This window comes from Oncorhynchus tshawytscha, linkage group LG10 (assembly GCF_018296145.1).
Source record: "Oncorhynchus tshawytscha isolate Ot180627B linkage group LG10, Otsh_v2.0, whole genome shotgun sequence".
Taxonomy (NCBI): domain Eukaryota; kingdom Metazoa; phylum Chordata; class Actinopteri; order Salmoniformes; family Salmonidae; genus Oncorhynchus; species Oncorhynchus tshawytscha.
This window is the reverse complement of record NC_056438.1, coordinates 39,208,073-39,226,679: the sequence shown is the minus strand read 5'-3', so window position 1 is coordinate 39,226,679 and position 18,607 is coordinate 39,208,073. Positions and strand designations below refer to the sequence as shown.

The following is an 18,607-nucleotide window of genomic DNA, read 5'->3' as shown; positions in this document are numbered from 1 at the left end:
TATTTAAGTCTGATGACCTTGAGATAGAAGCTGTTTTTCAGTCTCTTGGTTCCCAGCTTTGATGCACCTGTACTGACCTCGCCTTCTGGATGATAGCAGGGTGAACAGGCAGTGGCTCGGGTGTTTGTTGTCCTTGATCATCTTTTTGGCCTTCCTGTGACATCGGGTGCTGTAGGTGTCCTGCAGGGCAGATAGTTTGCTCCCAGTAATGCTTGGGCCAGAATGTTCCACCCCCTGGAGAGCCCTGCGGTTGCGTACGGTGCAGGTTCCGTACCCAGAGCCCTCACCTCCTCCCTGTACCCTGTCTCGTCATTGTTCGTAATCAAGCCTAATACTGTTGTGTCATCTGCAAACTTGATTTAGTTGGAGGGATGCTTGCCCATGGAGTCATGGGTGAACGGGGAGTACAGGAGGGGGCTGAGCACGCACCCTTGAGGGGCCCCTGTGTTGAGGATCAGCAAAGTGGACACGTTGTTTCCTACCTTCACAACCTGGTGGCGGCCCATCAGGAAGTACAAAACCCAGTTGCACAGGGCGGGGTTCAGACCCATGGCCTCAAGCTTACTGATAAGCTTGGAGGCTACTATGGTGCTGAATGCTGAGCTATAGTCAATGAACAGCATTCTGACATAGGTATTTTTCTTGTCCAGATGTGGTAGGGCAGTCTGCAGTGCGATGTCGATTGCATCATCTGTGGATCTGTGGGGCGGTAAGCAAATTGAAGTGGGTCTAGGGTGACCGGTAAGGTAGAGGTAATATGATCCTTGACTAGTCTCTCAAAGCAATTCATGATGACAGAAGTGAGTGCTACGGGGCGATAGTCATTTAGTTGGGTTACCTTTGCTTTCTTGGGTACAGGAACAATTGGGGCCATCTTGAAGCATGTGGGGACAGCAGACTGTGATAGGGAGAGATTGAACTTGTTTCCATGTTTCCGTGAAACAAAGTATGTTACAATCCCTGACGTCTCTATGGAAAGAAATCCTTGCCCTGAGCTCATCAACTTTATTATCCAGAGACTGAACATTAGCGAGTAATATACTTGTAAGGGAACACCCCCCTGAAATGGACAAAAATGAATGGGAAGTCATTGGCACTGGACAAACCATATACACGGTGTCCAATACCACTCAATTCAGCGTTGTTTCGTTCAAAGTTGATTGCAAATGCCATATGGCAAATGCCAGGTGTAACACTTTAAAAATCCAACAGGTGGCGAGCGCGCTCCACCGTAGTTTTTCATATTGCAAATGCAACACAAGTCAACATCCAAAAGCAAAATTTTGAAAAAGTGATTTTTTTTTCAAAAACCTAGCAATCCCTTAAAAAAGTGCTTTCTGGAGTGTTTTTGAAATTCTTTCGATTTTTTTTTGTTGTCAATTACACATGTGTAAGAACTGTATGAATATACTTTTGTCCAATTTTATTATCATAATTCTTTTTTTTAACTTGTGCATAAGGCACAAGTTTTCTCCATTTGCATTATGATTTCATAGGAAGTCAAAAGTCAAAGTCAAAAGTAACTTTTTTGGGGGCCAAATGCCGTTAAGAGAATTGACATGCTCAAAAATCCTGCAGAAATACAAAATTGACTGGCCTGATGAACACAAGATGGCTGGGCAGTGATAGTCGTTCCTTTCCATCACTCGTTGTGTTGATTTCATCATGTCCAATTGGTGATGTTTTTTTCACTATTGAATCATATTGCAAATGCACATGTAGTTATGTTCTAGCTGCGGGTCCAGTTCTGATGTTATGTGTAGGCCTAGCTGAGTCGACCCCGAATCCCAAGTTTCGGCTCGATAGGTCATTTGGTGCCCGAGCAAGACCCTAATTGGTGCTGAAAATCCACTTTTTTCCATGCCTTGCTACGGGGTCCTTGAATGAGCTATCAGACAGAAACGTTGAGGTCCGTTTATATGGGCCGAGGCGGTCGCAATGCACCTAGTCTTGCGACTCTGGGACATTTCTAAATGTCGTAATTTTCGTGATGCAAAAATGAATTGAAGTTATTGCAAATGTACGAGGCTGTTTCTCAGTTCGAGAACCTTCTAGAGCCACCTAACTCACCACGCACTATCGACCTGAGGTCTAGAACAGGTTTCTAAAGTTTCAGAAATCTAGGTCTGACGGTTCTTTTTTAGCTCGAACAAAGCTAACTATTGCAGGCACTGTCTATCTCTACGCACCCCAATACGTCCCTCCTTCCAAGCTGTGTGTGTGTGTGATTTAGTTTTTCATTGACATTTTATGGGAAAAATGACTGATTTACAGTTCATGGGGGTTGCCTAATCACACATATGAAGTTTGGAAAGATCTGACTTTTTTAACCCTTCGAAACAGCCACTGTGACACCAATTATGGCACTTCCGGTTGGCACAGGAAGCTATAAGTAAACACATATCCTGATTGGGGTATGCCTTTACAGAATCCTGAGTTTTAAGTGTTTACGTTAAGAACTGACCGATTTACACAGGGTTGAATGCACTATTTATCACAAACTGCTGGTTGGGTATGGAAAAACACGTTTAGGGTGATTTGAACCACTTCCGGTTGCTTCAGGAAGCTTAGAATCGGCACAGGTAGACCTCATAGTGTCCTGATGGACTGTCATCGAAGACAGGTTCATAAGGCATTCATAACCCACATAGGCTTCAGGTTGACTTTAGAGGAGCAGGCAATGTATTCTTATGGGGAGAGATGTCATTGTAATCTGTGAGATCAAAAAACCCTGTTTTACTGTTAAGGGTTAATGCCACACGGTCAAGGTTAGGCTTGCACAGATCGGGAGGACCTCAGGATCGTACCTGAGGTCGAATTGTGCTTCTCACCCTAACGGTTCTCTCACTGTCACCCAAAAGCAAATGACATTTAGGGCCAGGCTTCATTTTGGGCCTACTTTTTTTCACGGTTGCTGCACTCAGAGCGAGCTACGGTCAAGCGGGGCATCTCGTTAAACTCGGCACGGCCTAGAGAATATGGAAATGCCATTGCACAGGCTCTGTGTGTCTTTAAGCACCGCACTTTGTCACTCCATCCTTGCTGTGTGTGTGTGTGTGAGTGAGAGATCTTTTCTTTGACATCTGTTGGGAGAAATGACTGACTTACAGTTCATGGGGGTTGCTTAATCACACATATGAAGTTTTGAAAAGATCTGACCTTTTTAACCCTTGGAAACAGCACCTATGACATCATTTTAAGGCACTTCTGGTTTACACAGGAAGCTGAAAGTGAACACATATCCTCCTTGGGGTAGGCAATTATACAATTTTGAGTTTTAAGTCTTTATGTTAAGAACTGACTTATTTACGGAGGGTTTAGTGAGTGTGTTATTTTTAGAAAATCACAGAAATCTCGCAGAGCTCCGAAGCACACTTTAAAAAGATTCGTATGAACACGCTGCAACTGGATCTGTTTTTTTTTTTTTTTACTATTTTTGAACATCACCAATTTGACATTGTACGATTTCTCTTAAATGACGATAGATAAATGGCTGGTTCTTTTTTTATTGACACCGGAGGCTCCTTGACTTTGACGTGAAGCAGAAAAATTATTGCTCTATTTTCATTTTGGACCTTTAATCCCAGGAAAATGGCCATAACTCAAAAACCGTTGAGGCCTAGACGTCACGTTGTTCGGGGCCAACTGCCCATTATGCCAAACCTACGCTCACCAAGTTTCGTCTTCGAAGTCTTTTCCGTTTTGGAGATAAGGCCACGTCGTGATTCGTGATGTTTTGTACATTTGCAATATGATTCCAATTGCCCTCTTGTGGGATTTATCGGGACAGCGGAAAAATGACCAGCATTTGATTATTTCATAAAACGGAAACCCAACGTCAGAGAGAGTTTGTTTGATGACTTCCCGGTAGATCCGGCCCTGCCGCACAGCCCGACGCCATCCGCGAATTTTACAAACGTTTTCGGACGTCTGGTAAGGGACCGTACATTTGCAATATGGACTTTCTCGCTAACCATATGGCGAATGTCAAAATGTTCCCTCATATATGGAAGTGGTGGGTGGTTTGTGCGCCTCCTGAGTCGGACTAGAAGTCCACTCCGAGTTCCTCTCCTCCGCCGCCTGTGTTTTGGGTCTGCCTCTGGAATCAGTTAAAGCTCCCTGGGGCTGAGAACAGCTCCCTGGGGCTGCCGCTTTCAAGGAGCGGGACATGAATGCAGTATTGAGGGAGAGTCTACCAGAACAGAGAGCTTATCTTAGTTCAAATCTCCTAATCCCCGAAATGGGAGAACTAAACAATATTTCTACTTTTGAGAATGTGGGAATGATCCGTGGGTAATTAAAGAGCAATCCTGTCAAAATTGTTTTATTCTGTGACATCAGGGAAGGACAGGAGAACAACACAACTGTATCTCTTAGTGTACATTTCCCAGCTGTCAGGTTTACATTTAAATATTGTGAAACTAATGTGATTAAACTTGAAACTATTTGTGAACAGATGTGATGTGATGTTAACCCATATTTTCTTATTTAAAAGGTTTTCAATATAAAGTATAAATATACCAAGTCAGTATCCACACCCACGTGAGCATAGACATTACGTCGGCGTCATTGAACTGCCCTTTTCTACTCCAGTGTGTAAAACCACCCGTGACAAAATGTATATTTCATGCCAAAAAGACCCACGGTAAGCCGGATGTCTCGAATGGTTAAGTCAGAGAATGCCGGGACAGAGTTCCCACATTGGAATCGCTACAATTCTATAGGCCATCGGACGCTATACAGCTGTAGTTTTGGCTGCACGGCTGGAAATGGTTAAAGTTTGTGACTATTGATGACTACAGAATAAGAGCAAGTCTTAGAAGTATAATTACTAGTCTGCAGCTAGAAGTTACGTAAGTCTAGAATGAGTATACCGACAACCGCCGAAAGTATCCATCCTAACACAACCACGAAAGACATTGTGACTTCTGGGAAAGTTAACTAGAGACTCTGATGAACTCTTCAGGATGATTGAGAATTCCACAGAGAAGACAACAATGACATATGGGTCTAATATATATATATATATATATGTGTGTGTGTATATATATATACACACACACATTGCAATTATTTGAGTTTGGGTTTGAGTCCAGACTCTGTCGCAGCCGGCCACGACCGGGAAACCCATGGGGCGGTGCACAATTGGCCCAGCGTTGTCCAGGTTAGGGGAGGGTTTGGCCAGCAGGGATGTCCTTGTCACATCGCTTACTAGCGACTCCTGTGGCGGGCCGAGCGCAGTGCACATTGACATGGTCGCCAGGTGTACGGTGTTTCCTCCGACACATTGGTGCGGCTGGCTCCCGGGTTAAGTGGGCATTGTGTCAAGAAGAAGTGCGGCTTGGTTGGGTCGTGTTTCGGAGGACGCATGGCTCTCGACCTTCGCCTCTCCCGAGTCCGTACGGGAGTTGCAGCGATGAGACAAGACTGTAACTACCAGTTGGATAACACGAAATTGGGGAGAAAAAGGGGGTAAAAAAATACAAGTAAATAAGAAATTTAAAAAATGAATTGCGACGGATTACCAGGGCGTGTACTCAAAGCATGCGCGGACCAACTGGCAAGTGTCCTAACTGATATTTTCAACGTCTCCCTGACCGAGTCTATAATACCTACATGTTTCAAGCAGACCACCATAGTCCCTGTGGTGCCCAAGAAAGCGAAGGTAAAATGCCTAAACTCACGTCAGTAGCCTTGAAGTGCTTTGAAGGCTGGTCATGACTTACATCAACACCATCTTCCCGGAAACCCTAGACCCCTCCTGTGCTCCCTGTTCACCCACGACTGCATGGCCAAACACGACTCCAACACCATCATTAAGTTTTCTGATCACACAACAGTGGCCTGATCACAGACAACGATGTGACAGCATCTAGGGAGGAGGTCAGAGACTCGGCAGTGTGGTGCAAGGACAACAACCTCTCCTGCAATGTGAGCAAGACAAAGGAACTGATCGTGGACTAGAGGAAAAGGCATGCCGAACAGGCCACCATTAACTTCTTTGGGATAGGTGGGACGGAGGCGTCCCACCGGCCAACATCCGGTGAAATGGCAGTGAGCCAAATTCAAATTAAATCACTATAAATATTAAACTTTCATGAAATCACAAGTGCAATAAACCAAAATAAAAAGCCTCAAAAAGGCTTTACGGCAAAAGCAAACCATGCGATTATCTGAGGACAGTGTTCAGCACACAAATGCATAACAAATCATTTTCAACCAGGGAGTTGAGACATGGTAGTCAGAAATAGAGATATAATATATGCCTTACCTTTGAAGATCTTCTTCTGTTGGCACTCCAAAAGGTCTGTTACATTGCAAATGGTCCTTTTGTTCGATACATATTTTCTTTATATCCATAAAAACTCAGTTCATCTGGCCCGCTTCAGTCAATAATCCACTCGGTTTCCATCGGTCAAAATGCATACAAAATGAATACCAAACGTTACCAATAAACTTTTCCAAACAAGTCAATCAACTTATAATAAATAATCAATTTATAATAAATCCTTAGGTACCCTAATACGCAAATAAACAATACAATTTAAGACCGAGAATTGTTATTGTTATTGCACTCCCTTAGGTTCTTTCCCCAAGCAGTATTGTTTCTGTTGTTGATGACTAGACACTACGTCTACTTTGTATCATTATAAACTCAGCAAAAAAAGAAAAATCCTCTCACTGTCAACTGCGTTTATTTTCAGCAAACTTAACATGTGTAAATTTATGAACATAACAAGATTCAACAACTGAGACATAAACTGAAGTTCCACAGACATGTGACTACCAGAAATGTAATTATGTGTCCCTGAACAAAGGGAGGGGGGTTCAAAATCAAAAGTAACAGTCAGTATCTGGTGTGGCCACCAGCTGCATGAAGTACTGCAGTGCATCTCCTCCTCATGGACTGCACCAGATTTGCCAGCTCTTGCTGTGAGATGCTACCCCACTCTTCCACCAAGGCACCTGCTAGTTCTCGGACATTTTGGGGGGGAATGTCCCTAGCCCTCACCCTCCAACAGGTCCCAGGCGTGCTCAATGGGATTGAGATCCGGGCTCTTCGCTGGCCATTGTAGAAAACTGACATTCCTGTCTTGCAAGAAATCATGCACAGAACAAGCAGTATGGCTGGTGGCATTGTCATGCTGGAGGGTTATGTCAGGATGAGCCTGCAGGAAGGGTACCACATGAGGGAGGAGGATGTCTTCCCTGTAATGCACAGCGTTGAGATTGCCTGCAATGACGACAAGCTCAGTCCGATGATGCTGTGGCACACCGCCCCAGACTATGACGGACCCTTCACCTCCAAATCGATCCCGCTCCAGAGTACAGACGTTAGTGTAACGCTCATTCCTTCAACGATAAATGCGAATCCGACCATCACCCCTGGTGAGACAAAATCGTGACTCGTCAGTGAAGAGCACTTTTTGCCAGTCCTGTCTGGTCCAGCAACGGTGGGCTTGTGCCCATAGGCGACGTTGTTGCCGGTGATGTCTGGTGAGGACCTGCCTGACAGCAGGCCTACAAGCCCTCAGTCCAGCCTCTCTCAGCCTGTCTGCCAAGTCTGCCACTGCAAGGACGATCAGCTGTCCGTCCTGTCTCCCTGTAGCGCTGTCTTAGGCGTCTCACAGTCCGGACATTGCAATTTATTGCCCTGGCCACATCTGCAGTCATCATGCCTCCTTGCAGCATGCCTAAGGCACATTCACGCAGATAAGCAGGGACCCTGGGCATATTTCTTTTGGTGTTTTTCAGAGTCAGTGGAAAGGCCTCTTTAGTGTCCTAAGTTTTCATAACTGTGACCTTAATTGCCTACCGTCTGTAAGCTGTTAGTGTCTTAACGACCGTTCCACAGGTGCATGTTCATTAATTGTTTATAGTTCATTGAACAAGCATGGGAAACAGTGTTTAAACCCTTTACAATGAAGATCTGTGAAGTTATTTTGGATTTTTACAAATTATCTTTGAAAGACAGGGTCCTGAAAAAGGGTCTCTTTTTTTGCTGAGTTTATGTTATTCGTTATATTAAACCTACCACCTGCACCTGCTTCTCAACTCCCAGCATCTACATTACAGGAAGGCCTAAAAAATTGTCAAAGACTCCAGTCACCCAAGTCATAGACTGTTCTCTCACGGCAAGCAGTACCGGAGCTCCAAGTCTAGGACCAAAAGGCTCCTTAACAGCTTCTACCCCCAAGCCATAAGACTGCTGAACAATTAATCAAATGGCCACCCGGACTATTTACATTGATGGCCCCCCCTTTGTTTTTTCCACTGCTGCTACTTGCTGTTTCATATCTTTGCATAGTCACTTTACCCCTACCTACATGTACATATTACCTCGACTAACCTGTACCCCCGCACTTCCATAGTCTCGTTATTGTTTTATTTTTTTACTTTAGTTTATTTAGTAAATATTTCCTTAACTCTATTTCTTGAACTGCATTGTTGGCTTGTAACTAAGCATTTCACAGTAAGGTCTACACCCGTTGTGTACGGCGCATTTGACAAATTTCAATTTGATGGATCTCATGAACATTATAAACAAGGTGGTGAAAGTTTACATGCTTTAAGTAAACAGGGCACCAATTCAGTGCATGCTGTGTAATTGTGAGATGCTGTGGTCTGTTTTTCTTCAATTGCATTTTAATCCAGACAAAATGGCAAATTAATACAAATTATTTCACAATTCCTAGACAATATTTAGACAATATTTCTAATTCAAGAACTGCATTTCAATTAATTCTCTGACCTGTATCCAAAGGCGAGGCCTCTCAACCTCAGGCATATACATCTAAACTGACTTTCCGCCATGAACTTCTGTGTAAAAAAAGGGAAGTTTAACTAATCCTTTCGTTGCACTTAGCATTTGTGCTATTTATGCGGAGAACATTTGAGCCCATGATTCTTTGTGTTGAAACCATATCACAATATCTGTTCATACTAATGTTATCTGTTCTTGTTTTTTTTCTTTTCAGAATAGACATGATCCTCGCCCCTGGTGCCCCTCTGACCCCGAAACATAAGAAGAGTCAAAACAAACAGAACCCATTTGCCTTTCCAACTCAACAGTCACCAAGGTCTGACTGCAAAGTCATTTTCTGTCAAAACATTGCCCCACGTCATACAATCTTGCATTATTTATACTAATGTGTGGTGCTTGCATCTTGTACTGCATTGCTCTGATCAAACTGTATGAATCCCTAAATGTGTTGCAGGCATGAGTCCTATCTAGCCAAAGCATCCATTCCAGATGCTGACCAAGACCAAAGCATGATGGGTAGATTTGTCAGAGTGGAGAGACAGGTACAGAAAATGCCTTATCAGTCCATGTTCCATCCTTTTTCTCTAGTTGTGCTCCTGAGACCTATGTCTGTTTTTCAGATGTGCCCTGCACAATACAACACATTATACATACATACACATTATATCCAAAATATGCATACGCATTTCTTTTAAACACTGTCATGGGAAACACAAGTAAAACATCATAAATCACCTGCAAAAACAGTTACATTCCTCCACAAATAAGTCCCCAATCAATACTGTAAACTGCCCGAACGGCACCAGAACGTTGATTAAATGTATTTAGAATATTGTTCTAGCAATACGGGACTTTAAACTAAAAGCAGATTTACCTAGCTCGGTGGAGACCCTAGGAACCTCAAGAGTTAACCAATTATGTGAACAGGTTAGGCAACTCAGGTGTCTATACTTCAACAGCACAGTTAGGTAAGACGGAAGTTTATGAAGTAGAACCTTGTAAATAAAAAGGTCTATGGGTTTTTAGTGAAGTCCAGTCAACCTTTTGATGCAGGATGCAGTGATTAGTATCAGATCTGTCATCTGTAATGAAACGAAGGGCACGATGTTAGATGGCATCCAAAGGTTTAAGAGTAGTAGCATCTGCACTTTAATAAATAATATCATCATAATCAGGAACGGATAAAAAGGTTTACTGAATAATCTGCTTCCTACTGCTTAGAGAAAGGCAGGATCTGTTTCTGTATTAGAATCCAACTTTAAATCTTAGCTTCTTAACCAGCTCATCTATATGTTTTTTTAAATGTCAAATCCATATAAATCCAAATGCTTTATATGAGGGAACACTTTCAATTGGAGATCCATCTAATGAGTGAACATGCATTTCATCTGAAACATTCTTGCAAGAATTTTAGAACAACATGTAAGGGGACAATACACTCCAAAATCAAAGTTTCTCAGATGTTTTCGGACCTCAAAAGTGGCCTCGTAACACAATTCCAAATTCATTTTTATTTGATTTATTTCACCTTTATTTAACCAGGTAGGCAAGTTGAGAACAAGTTCTCATTTACAATTGCGACCTGGCCAAGATATAGCAAAGCAGTTCGACACATACAGCAACACAGAGTTACACATGGAGTAAAACAAACATACAGTCAATAATACAGTAGAAAAATAAGTCTATATACGATGTGAGCAAATTAGGTGAGATAAGGGAGGTAAAGGCAAAAAAAAGGCCATGGTGGCGAAGTAAATACAATATAGCAAGTAAAACACTGGAATGGTAGATTTGCAGTGGAAGAATGTGCAAAGTAGAAATAGAAATAATGGCGTGCAAAATAAATACAGTAGGGGAAGAGGGAGTTGTTTGGGATAAATTATAGATGGGCTATGTACAGGTGCAGTAATCTGTGAGCTGCTCTGACAGCTGGTGCTTTAAGCTAGTGAGGGAGATGTGTTTCCAGTTTCAGAGATTTTTGTAGTTCGTTCCAGTCATTGGCAGCAGAGAACTGGAAGGAGAGGCGGCCAAAGGAAGAATTGGTTTTGGGGGTGACCAGAGAGATATACCTGCTGGAGCGCGTGCTACAGGTGGGTGCTGCTATCTTGACCAGTGAGCTGAGATAAGGGGGGACTTCACCTAGCAGGGTCTTGTAGATGACCTGGAGCCAGTGGATTTGGCAACGAGTATGAAGCCAGGGCCAGCCAACGAGAGCGTACTAGTCGCAGTGGTGGGTAGTATATGGGGCTTTGGTGACAAAATGGATGGCACTGTGATAGACTGCATCCAATTTATTGAGTAGGGTATTGGAGGCTATTTTGTAAATGACATCGCCGAAGTCGAGGATCGGTAGGATGGTCAGTTTTACGAGGGTATGTTTGGCAGCATGAGTGAAGGATGCTTTGTTGCCAAATAGGAAGCCAATTCTAGATTTAACTTTGGATTGGAGATGTTTGATGTGAGTCTGGAAGGAGAGTTTACAGTCTAACCAGACACCTAGGTATTTGTAGAGTAGTGATACTGGACGGGCAGGCATGTGCAGGCAGCGATCGGTTGAAGAGCATGCATTTGGTTTTACTTGTATTTAAGAGCAGTTGGAGGCCACGGAAGGATAGTTGAATGGCATTGAAGCTTGTCTGGAGTGTTGTTAACGCAGTGTCCAAAGAAGGGCCAGAAGTGTACAGAATGGTGTCGTCTGCGTAGAGGTGGATCAGAGACTCAACAGCAGCAAGAGCGACATCATTGATGTATACAGAGAAGAAAGTCGGCCCAAGAATTTAACCCTGTGGCACCCCCATAGAGACTGCCAGAGGCCCGGACAACAGGCCCTCTGATTTGACATACTGAACTCTATCAGAGGAGTAGTTTGGAATGGAAGGATGGAATGGAAGAAGAAGGTTAGGATATGTAGATTTTTGGGACATTAGATTGCAGATAGGTAGGGAAATTGAGAGGCAGGTAGACAATAATCCATTTATACTGAACAAAAATCTAAACACAACATGAAACTATTTCATTTTTTTTACTGAGTTATAGTTCATATAAGAATATAAAATCAAATAAAATGTTATTTGTCACATTCCCCGAACACAACACGTACAACCTTACCGTGAAATGTTTACTTACAAAAACAAAGCAGTTTTAAGAAAATAGAGTTAAGAAAATATTTACTGAATAAACTAAAGTTCAAAAATAAAAATAAAATGAATACAATAATGAATACAATAATCCATTTATAACAATTGAAATAAATTAATTAGGCCCTAATCTATGTATTTTATGGGTGGACCTGGGAGGGCATAGGCCCATCCACTGGGGAGCCAGACTCACTGGGGAACCAGGCCCAGCCAATCAAAATGAGTTTTACCCCACAAAAGGGCTTTATTGCAGACTGAAATACTCCTCAGTTTCATCAGCTGTCCGGGTCGCTGGTCTTAAACATCCAGACAGCTGATGAAACTGATGGTAGAGAAATAGAGAAAAGAATAAATGCTAATTAACAGGGATGTAAACAAATTTGTGCACACAATGAGAGAAATAAGCTTTTTGTGCATATGGAACATTTTGGTGTTCCATTTCGGTGTTCCACATCATTTTGGTGTTCCACATCCACACCCTTTTGGTGCTATTTAGAACCCTTTGCAGAGGGTTCTACAAATAACCCTAGGTAGATTGTTTTTCATAGAATCCTCTAAGAAGGGTTCTACCAATAAACCTTTCATCTTTGAAGAGTTCTTCCTTGAACCCTCCATGTAGGGTTCCAACGGCCTTATTAGCCTTTAATTAGCCTTAAACTCATTATGCCAATCTATAATATATCATAAGGCCTTTCTTTGATGGCCTTGTTGTAACCTAACACAGTTGTGTGAGGAAACTCCTGGTTTACAGGCCATATCAGGCCTTCAAGTCACATTATGTTGGCGAAGTTATATGTTATTCCTATTAGATCCTATTAGAATCCAGCCTGAGTGAGGATATCCAACATTTGGAACTTTTATTCACCCGCAACCTGCATTCAGAATAACTGCTGGGGGGTAGAGAAGTGTGAGTAATGAGACTACCTAACTCATCTAAACTGAAACAACCATCTCAGTAGCAGGTGCAGTAAGTCCAACTATTAAGAGATTTGATTAGTTTAGAGTATTTTTTTATTTATTGTAGCATAAGATTAATCAACCACTCAATGTACATGCAAAAACACAGATTTTGAAACAAACAATTCTGAAAATCAACCTACAATAGAGCAATATGATAGTGATGGGCGATTGTTTGAGAGTTTTACTCTGCAAATAGTAAAAATCACAGTCAACTCTGGATATTAAAGACATGCTCTGGAACTTTGGCGACTAGTAAAACATTTTTAAACCTCACGCTTTTGGCTGGATGTGTCAATGTGTAGTTCATACATGCATGATCTATGAGCACAAGCTATCCCTAGTTTAAAAGTGACTGTTTACTGGAAGCTCTACAGCACCATTTTCCCTTAAATTTTCCCTCCACGTGGGCCAGCCTAATAGCAATGCGAGTTCCAGCCAATGAGGTTCAGCCACTTGCCATTTGAGTGACAGCTAGCAAGATGCACACACAGCAGAGCGAAAGAGAAGGCAATGGCACATGTGTGATGTAGTATGCAATTTTTGTCTCGTAAGCACTACTTTCAAAACTACTGGCTAAAAAGTATACAAAAGTACCAGAGAATCTCTAACACCAACACTGGGATTATTTTACACCACTGTGTTAAATTCATTTAACTTCTGAATCAACACTAGAAATGTTAGATGGAAAAATCAACACAATGTCAAATTTAGCCAATTTGCTGTGTACCATACAACACACTGCTGGTTGACTCATACTCCCTTCAATTCCTCTACTCTCTGCACAATAAAATACTAATTTGAAAGACATAAATCATATCACTATGTCAGTACTGTATATGTAAAATGATTAAGGGAATACCAGCGGCATGCACAAAAAGTCCCATATAGGTATAGTTTTTAAAACGTTCTCACACCTATCTTAAACATATCAGATTACTTAAACTCCTGATGCTAAGGCACTGATGCTCAGTCACTATTTAAAGGAGAAAACAATATGTATATGTAGAACCCTTCTATCCTTCCAAAAAATCATCAAAGAAGCCCTTCTTCCAAAAATAGTTATTAGAATGAAAAAGATTTGAGGTAGAACCTGTTGCCTTACAAGGAACCCTCGTCTCCAAGAAAGGGGTCTTCAGATGAAAATGGACCTTTGTAGAACCCTATCCCTCAGTAGAACTCTTTTGGAAAAAAAGAGTGTAGGATTGTAGTAGTTCCAGCATGTAGGTGAGTAACTGTTGTGTGGTCTCAGGTGGAGGACATGGAGAAGAAGCTGGACTTTCTGGTGGACATGCACATCCAGCACACTGAGCACCTTCAGGTGGACTCGGCCGGTGCCGCCCACATGACCACGGAGCCCCTTGACCATGTGACAGGCAACACAGGCTCTGACGGCAAGGAGGGCTGTGGCTACACTGAGATCCGCCAGGTCTTCTTCAACTACACCGAGACATGCCCCCAAATGTCCTACCAGGTGCCTGTGAGCAAAGTGACGCCTTACTACAGCTGCCGCAGGGAGACCAGTGCTGCAGCTGGAGGGGCGGAAGGAGTTGGGGGACTGGGGCTGTCTGGGGGTGGCTACATCCCCCCTGACCATCAAGTCCCACCTGGCCACCACCTAGCCCCTATCCCTACCTTCACAGAGCGGCCCAACGTACTCCCCATCAGCTCACTCCTGGACACCCAGGTGGCTGGACGGGATGGAGGGCATGGGCCACAAAGTCCCTACACGGAGCACCTCACGCTGGGGCTGGGCAGGACCATGGGGCAGAGAGCGGTGACGGACACTTCGCCGCTATCCATGCTTTCTGTGAACCACGAGGAGCTGGAGCGCTCACCCAGCGGGTTCAGTATATCGGGGGAGCGCGAGGATAGGGAGGACCCCACGCTGGGGACAGCAGGGGGGTCGGGAAGGTTGCGGGACAGCCGTTACCTGGCAGAGGGGGAGACGGACACCGACACGGAACCCTTCACGCCCAGCGGGGGTGGGGGGCAACTCCCCATGTCATCCACAGGAGAGGGCTTCCCTGATTCTGTATGGAACACACCGCCCTGAATCGCTCACCATTTTTATTCCTTAATCTTACACCTCCTCACCAACCCTTATTTAGTTTGAGTCAAATCGACAACCTTAAGCCCCTAATCCCATGCCTCTAAAAGCCAGTCGTCTTTGGGTTAAACGGACATCACTGAACTCAACGCCATGTGCGAGTTCAATCAGCACATGTCAATTATTTTGGGTGAAATCCATGTCTCTACACCCAAGTCAGTTTGGATAGACGTTTATCCCCATAGACCCCAATTCAATCCAGATTTAATTGACACTGAATACTGACTCATTTTGGTTTACACCCTACACTTATTGTGTGACCCAATGGCCCAGAGAAAGCCACGGTCTCAAGACTGCGTACACACACGAAAAGAAAAGACACCGTTTGTATAGTTAACAGACTTTGTACAGTACAGCGCACTCATCACAACATACATAAAGCTAAGATGAAAAAGTATATAGCATAAATATAAATATATACGTCAAACCTTTATCGCTGCAAAGCAAACCGCACTGCATGTACCGCATGCATTCTTTTTGTCGTAGAGCCTGCAATGTTCAGGTTTCAGGAAAAAGAAAACAATTTTGAATGGTACTTATAAATACTGTCATTTTTTGTAATACTTATTTTTTTATATAAATACATTTAATTTTTTTGCATGGTTTGCATGATGATGCACCATTTACAGACAGTTGACCTGAATATTTTTAACAAAAGTCTCCTGTCTCATTCTTTAGTACAGTACATGTGTTGCTTACTAATGTATGTGTGAGTAGGGAAAAGAATGACAAGCCAGAGACAAAAGACTTCTGCTACCTTTTTGTCAATAGACAATATAGGGATGCCCCTTCTTCTTTCATGCTGTGCAGTTTTTGAAAGGTTGTTTAAAACATAAAATCAGTCATTAATTCACTACTATCCTTAAATGAGAGAGAACTCTTCCTCTTTGACACACCACAGATTTATTTGGCCTTCAGTAGTTTTTGCATCTTTAAAAAACTTGTAATGACACATTCAGGACAACTCAAGTAAGTTCTGTGATGAGGCATGGTAAGAACCAATTCTTGCATTATAAGTTACAGATCTGATTTTATTATAAGTTACAGATCATTTGGCAGATAGGTTTAAAGTGAATTTGCACATACCATGTCTAGATTAGAATAAACGGTTATCTAGCAAGATTGCATCACAAATTCTGATTCCATAATTTTAAAAAAATCATAATAATATTGTATGTACTTATACTTATGACAAATCACTATATAAATAGTACAATATCTGAAAACAGCTAGAATAATACCATAAATATATAATCTACATAGTATGTCAAATGAGAAAAGTGACAATATCATTACATTTTCACAGAATGTAATGACAAGTGTAGCATGATGTAGGTCAACTTTAACGATAAGTGAAAAAATTGTGTAATGTCTTATTATATTACTGAGAGCAGATTGGCAAATAAATCACAGTGATGTGAATCACTTGAAGAAATATGAACAAAAGTGAAAAAAATGTCCCCCTCACAAAAGTTTTTAGTGTTTTTCCAAAATGGTTTATTTTCTTTTTGGTTAAAAATGGAAAATGTAGTTTATTTGTAGATGTTAATCCAGTGGGTAAAATTGTTTGCAATTACGTCATTATGCTGTCTTTTATGACGCCCTAGTCTGAGGAAGTTTTGCTAACGTCTTTTTAACAACCAGAGAAGTATAATTTGGCCAGATAACAAAAATGTATTGGAATGAAACAAAATGGCATTATCTGGTTGTAATCTAGTTATGTGACATCTTCTCGACCAGACATACAGCATCCAGACAGTCTTTAAGACTTGCCAAATTTTAGACTCAAAGGTTTATTTATCTACATGTTTATATTTTACAATACAGATTGAATTGAACAGATTAAAGACATAAATACAAAATTAAAATAATTGTTAATTTTAAACAATGTTTTAAGTGAGAAGTAGACATTGGTCTGACGCCGAAAAAGAAAGGAAATTCACATGAGCACCACAATGCCTACTCCATCCATGCTCTACCAAGGTTTTTCAGCTAACAGCTTTGACCTACTACTAGCTATGTTGGTATATTGTACTTCAAACAATGTGTATGCAGTTTGCTTAGGATTCAAACCTTCTCAAACAGCCTACTGTAATTCATAGTCTTATAATTGGTGCTCCCACTATAAGGTGATTTGTACCACATTCAACTTAAAATATTGGCAGTGCTATTGTAACCTTTCATTTGGCCTCTGCCAAAAGATCAGCCTTTATGCCACAGGTGATGTGCTTGCATAACTGCAAGGGTTGCTGGTTTAAATCCTGTTCTGCTGCCTGTAGCCCTTTAACACCCTAAGGTCGATGTCTGCGCCCCTGCGGAAATCTAATTAGTGTTAATAAAATCCACATAGAAATCTGTCAGTTTGAGCTGGAGATATCTATGTAACACTTCCACATTTGTGGTGAAAGGTGACAGAGCAAGAGCAGTGTTTGTCAGACCATGAAACATCCAGAAAATCAGGCTTCTCACAAAATCGACTCTAGCGTCCAAACTATTATGACCACTCTATGGAAAGAAGAGACTCTCCTGATGATGGTGATGGTGATGGTGTTCTCTGTTTTGCTCTACGACCCCCACAAGCGTCTTAAGACTTGTCTGAAGTCGGTACAGCCGATCTGCCAACTTCTGTCTGTAGCGTCCGCACAGTTTGGGCTACACACTAATAGGACCCCTCTGTGTAAAGGTGAGACTCGCACGAACATGTTGCTTGTTTTGCTGTAGGACACCCACAGGCCTCACAAGACTCGTCTGAAGGTCCCCTGGTACCAGTTGAAAAAATAAATGGAAGTATAGATGGAGACTGTTTAGTGACAAAAATAAGGGGTTAAATACATGTAAAAAAAAAAAAAAGTTTCCTGATCTTTCTTATATGTGACCGACTGGCTCAAATCGGTCTTAATTAGCAACATTTGAAATTGTGTTTTTTTTTTTACATTGGAGACGAGTAAAGACTTTTGAGAAAATGGCCTTTGAATATTTTGGTACCTAGAGTGAAGAGCTAATCTTTGTCTACACCCATTCAGCATTGTTCACACCCTCTTAAGCTTTAGCCCCACCCATCTCGTTTCGCTCTCTTAAGTGCACACTTGACGCTCTGGCCGATGATTTGTTTACCTCTGGATAACATGAAAACAGCCTAACCAGCACTGCTGGCAACAATTTCATTACACTTTTTTGCTGACATTTACTGACACCGGCTATATTCAATTGGTGTTGTGCGTTCGTAAATTCATCAGTTATTCAGCGCTCTGGCGTACTCAGACTGAATTTACGAACGTTTGCTAGTTAAACACAATGAACATAGTGCCAAATCATGTCGTTTCTACCCTGCATGAAACAGCTGGGACCTAACCAACCAGGTTCAATGTTAGCTAGCTAACATTAGGCTCTAACTAACCAAGCAAACGGCTCTGGGATACGAATAATAACATCGTACATGTAACTTTAGCTAGGGAGCCAGCCAGCTAAAGTTAGCTAGCTAGCTAACAGTACACTTTAGCTTAAGACATATAGTTAGCTAGCTAGGTAAACAATGAACCTAGCTAGGCAAACAATGTGTAAGATCATACACATCACGTAACGTTAGCTAGCGAGCCAGCCAGCTAACGTAAGCTAATTAAACAACAGTTAACATAGTGC

General features: G+C 42.1%; 1 protein-coding gene across 1 annotated transcript in view; it reads left to right on the top strand.

Annotated features, from left to right (window-relative positions):
• The window catches only part of kcnq3 (potassium voltage-gated channel, KQT-like subfamily, member 3), a 155,909-nt gene extending 138,938 nt beyond the window's left edge, over positions 1-16,971 (top strand). The window contains exons 14-16 of the mRNA XM_024419916.2: positions 8,979-9,080; positions 9,219-9,306; positions 14,111-16,971. Coding sequence (XP_024275684.1) covers positions 8,979-9,080; positions 9,219-9,306; positions 14,111-14,914 — 994 coding nt within the window. The 3' untranslated portion in view covers positions 14,915-16,971. The remainder of the gene's footprint in view (positions 1-8,978; positions 9,081-9,218; positions 9,307-14,110) is intronic.
• Positions 16,972-18,607: the final 1,636 nt, after the last annotated feature.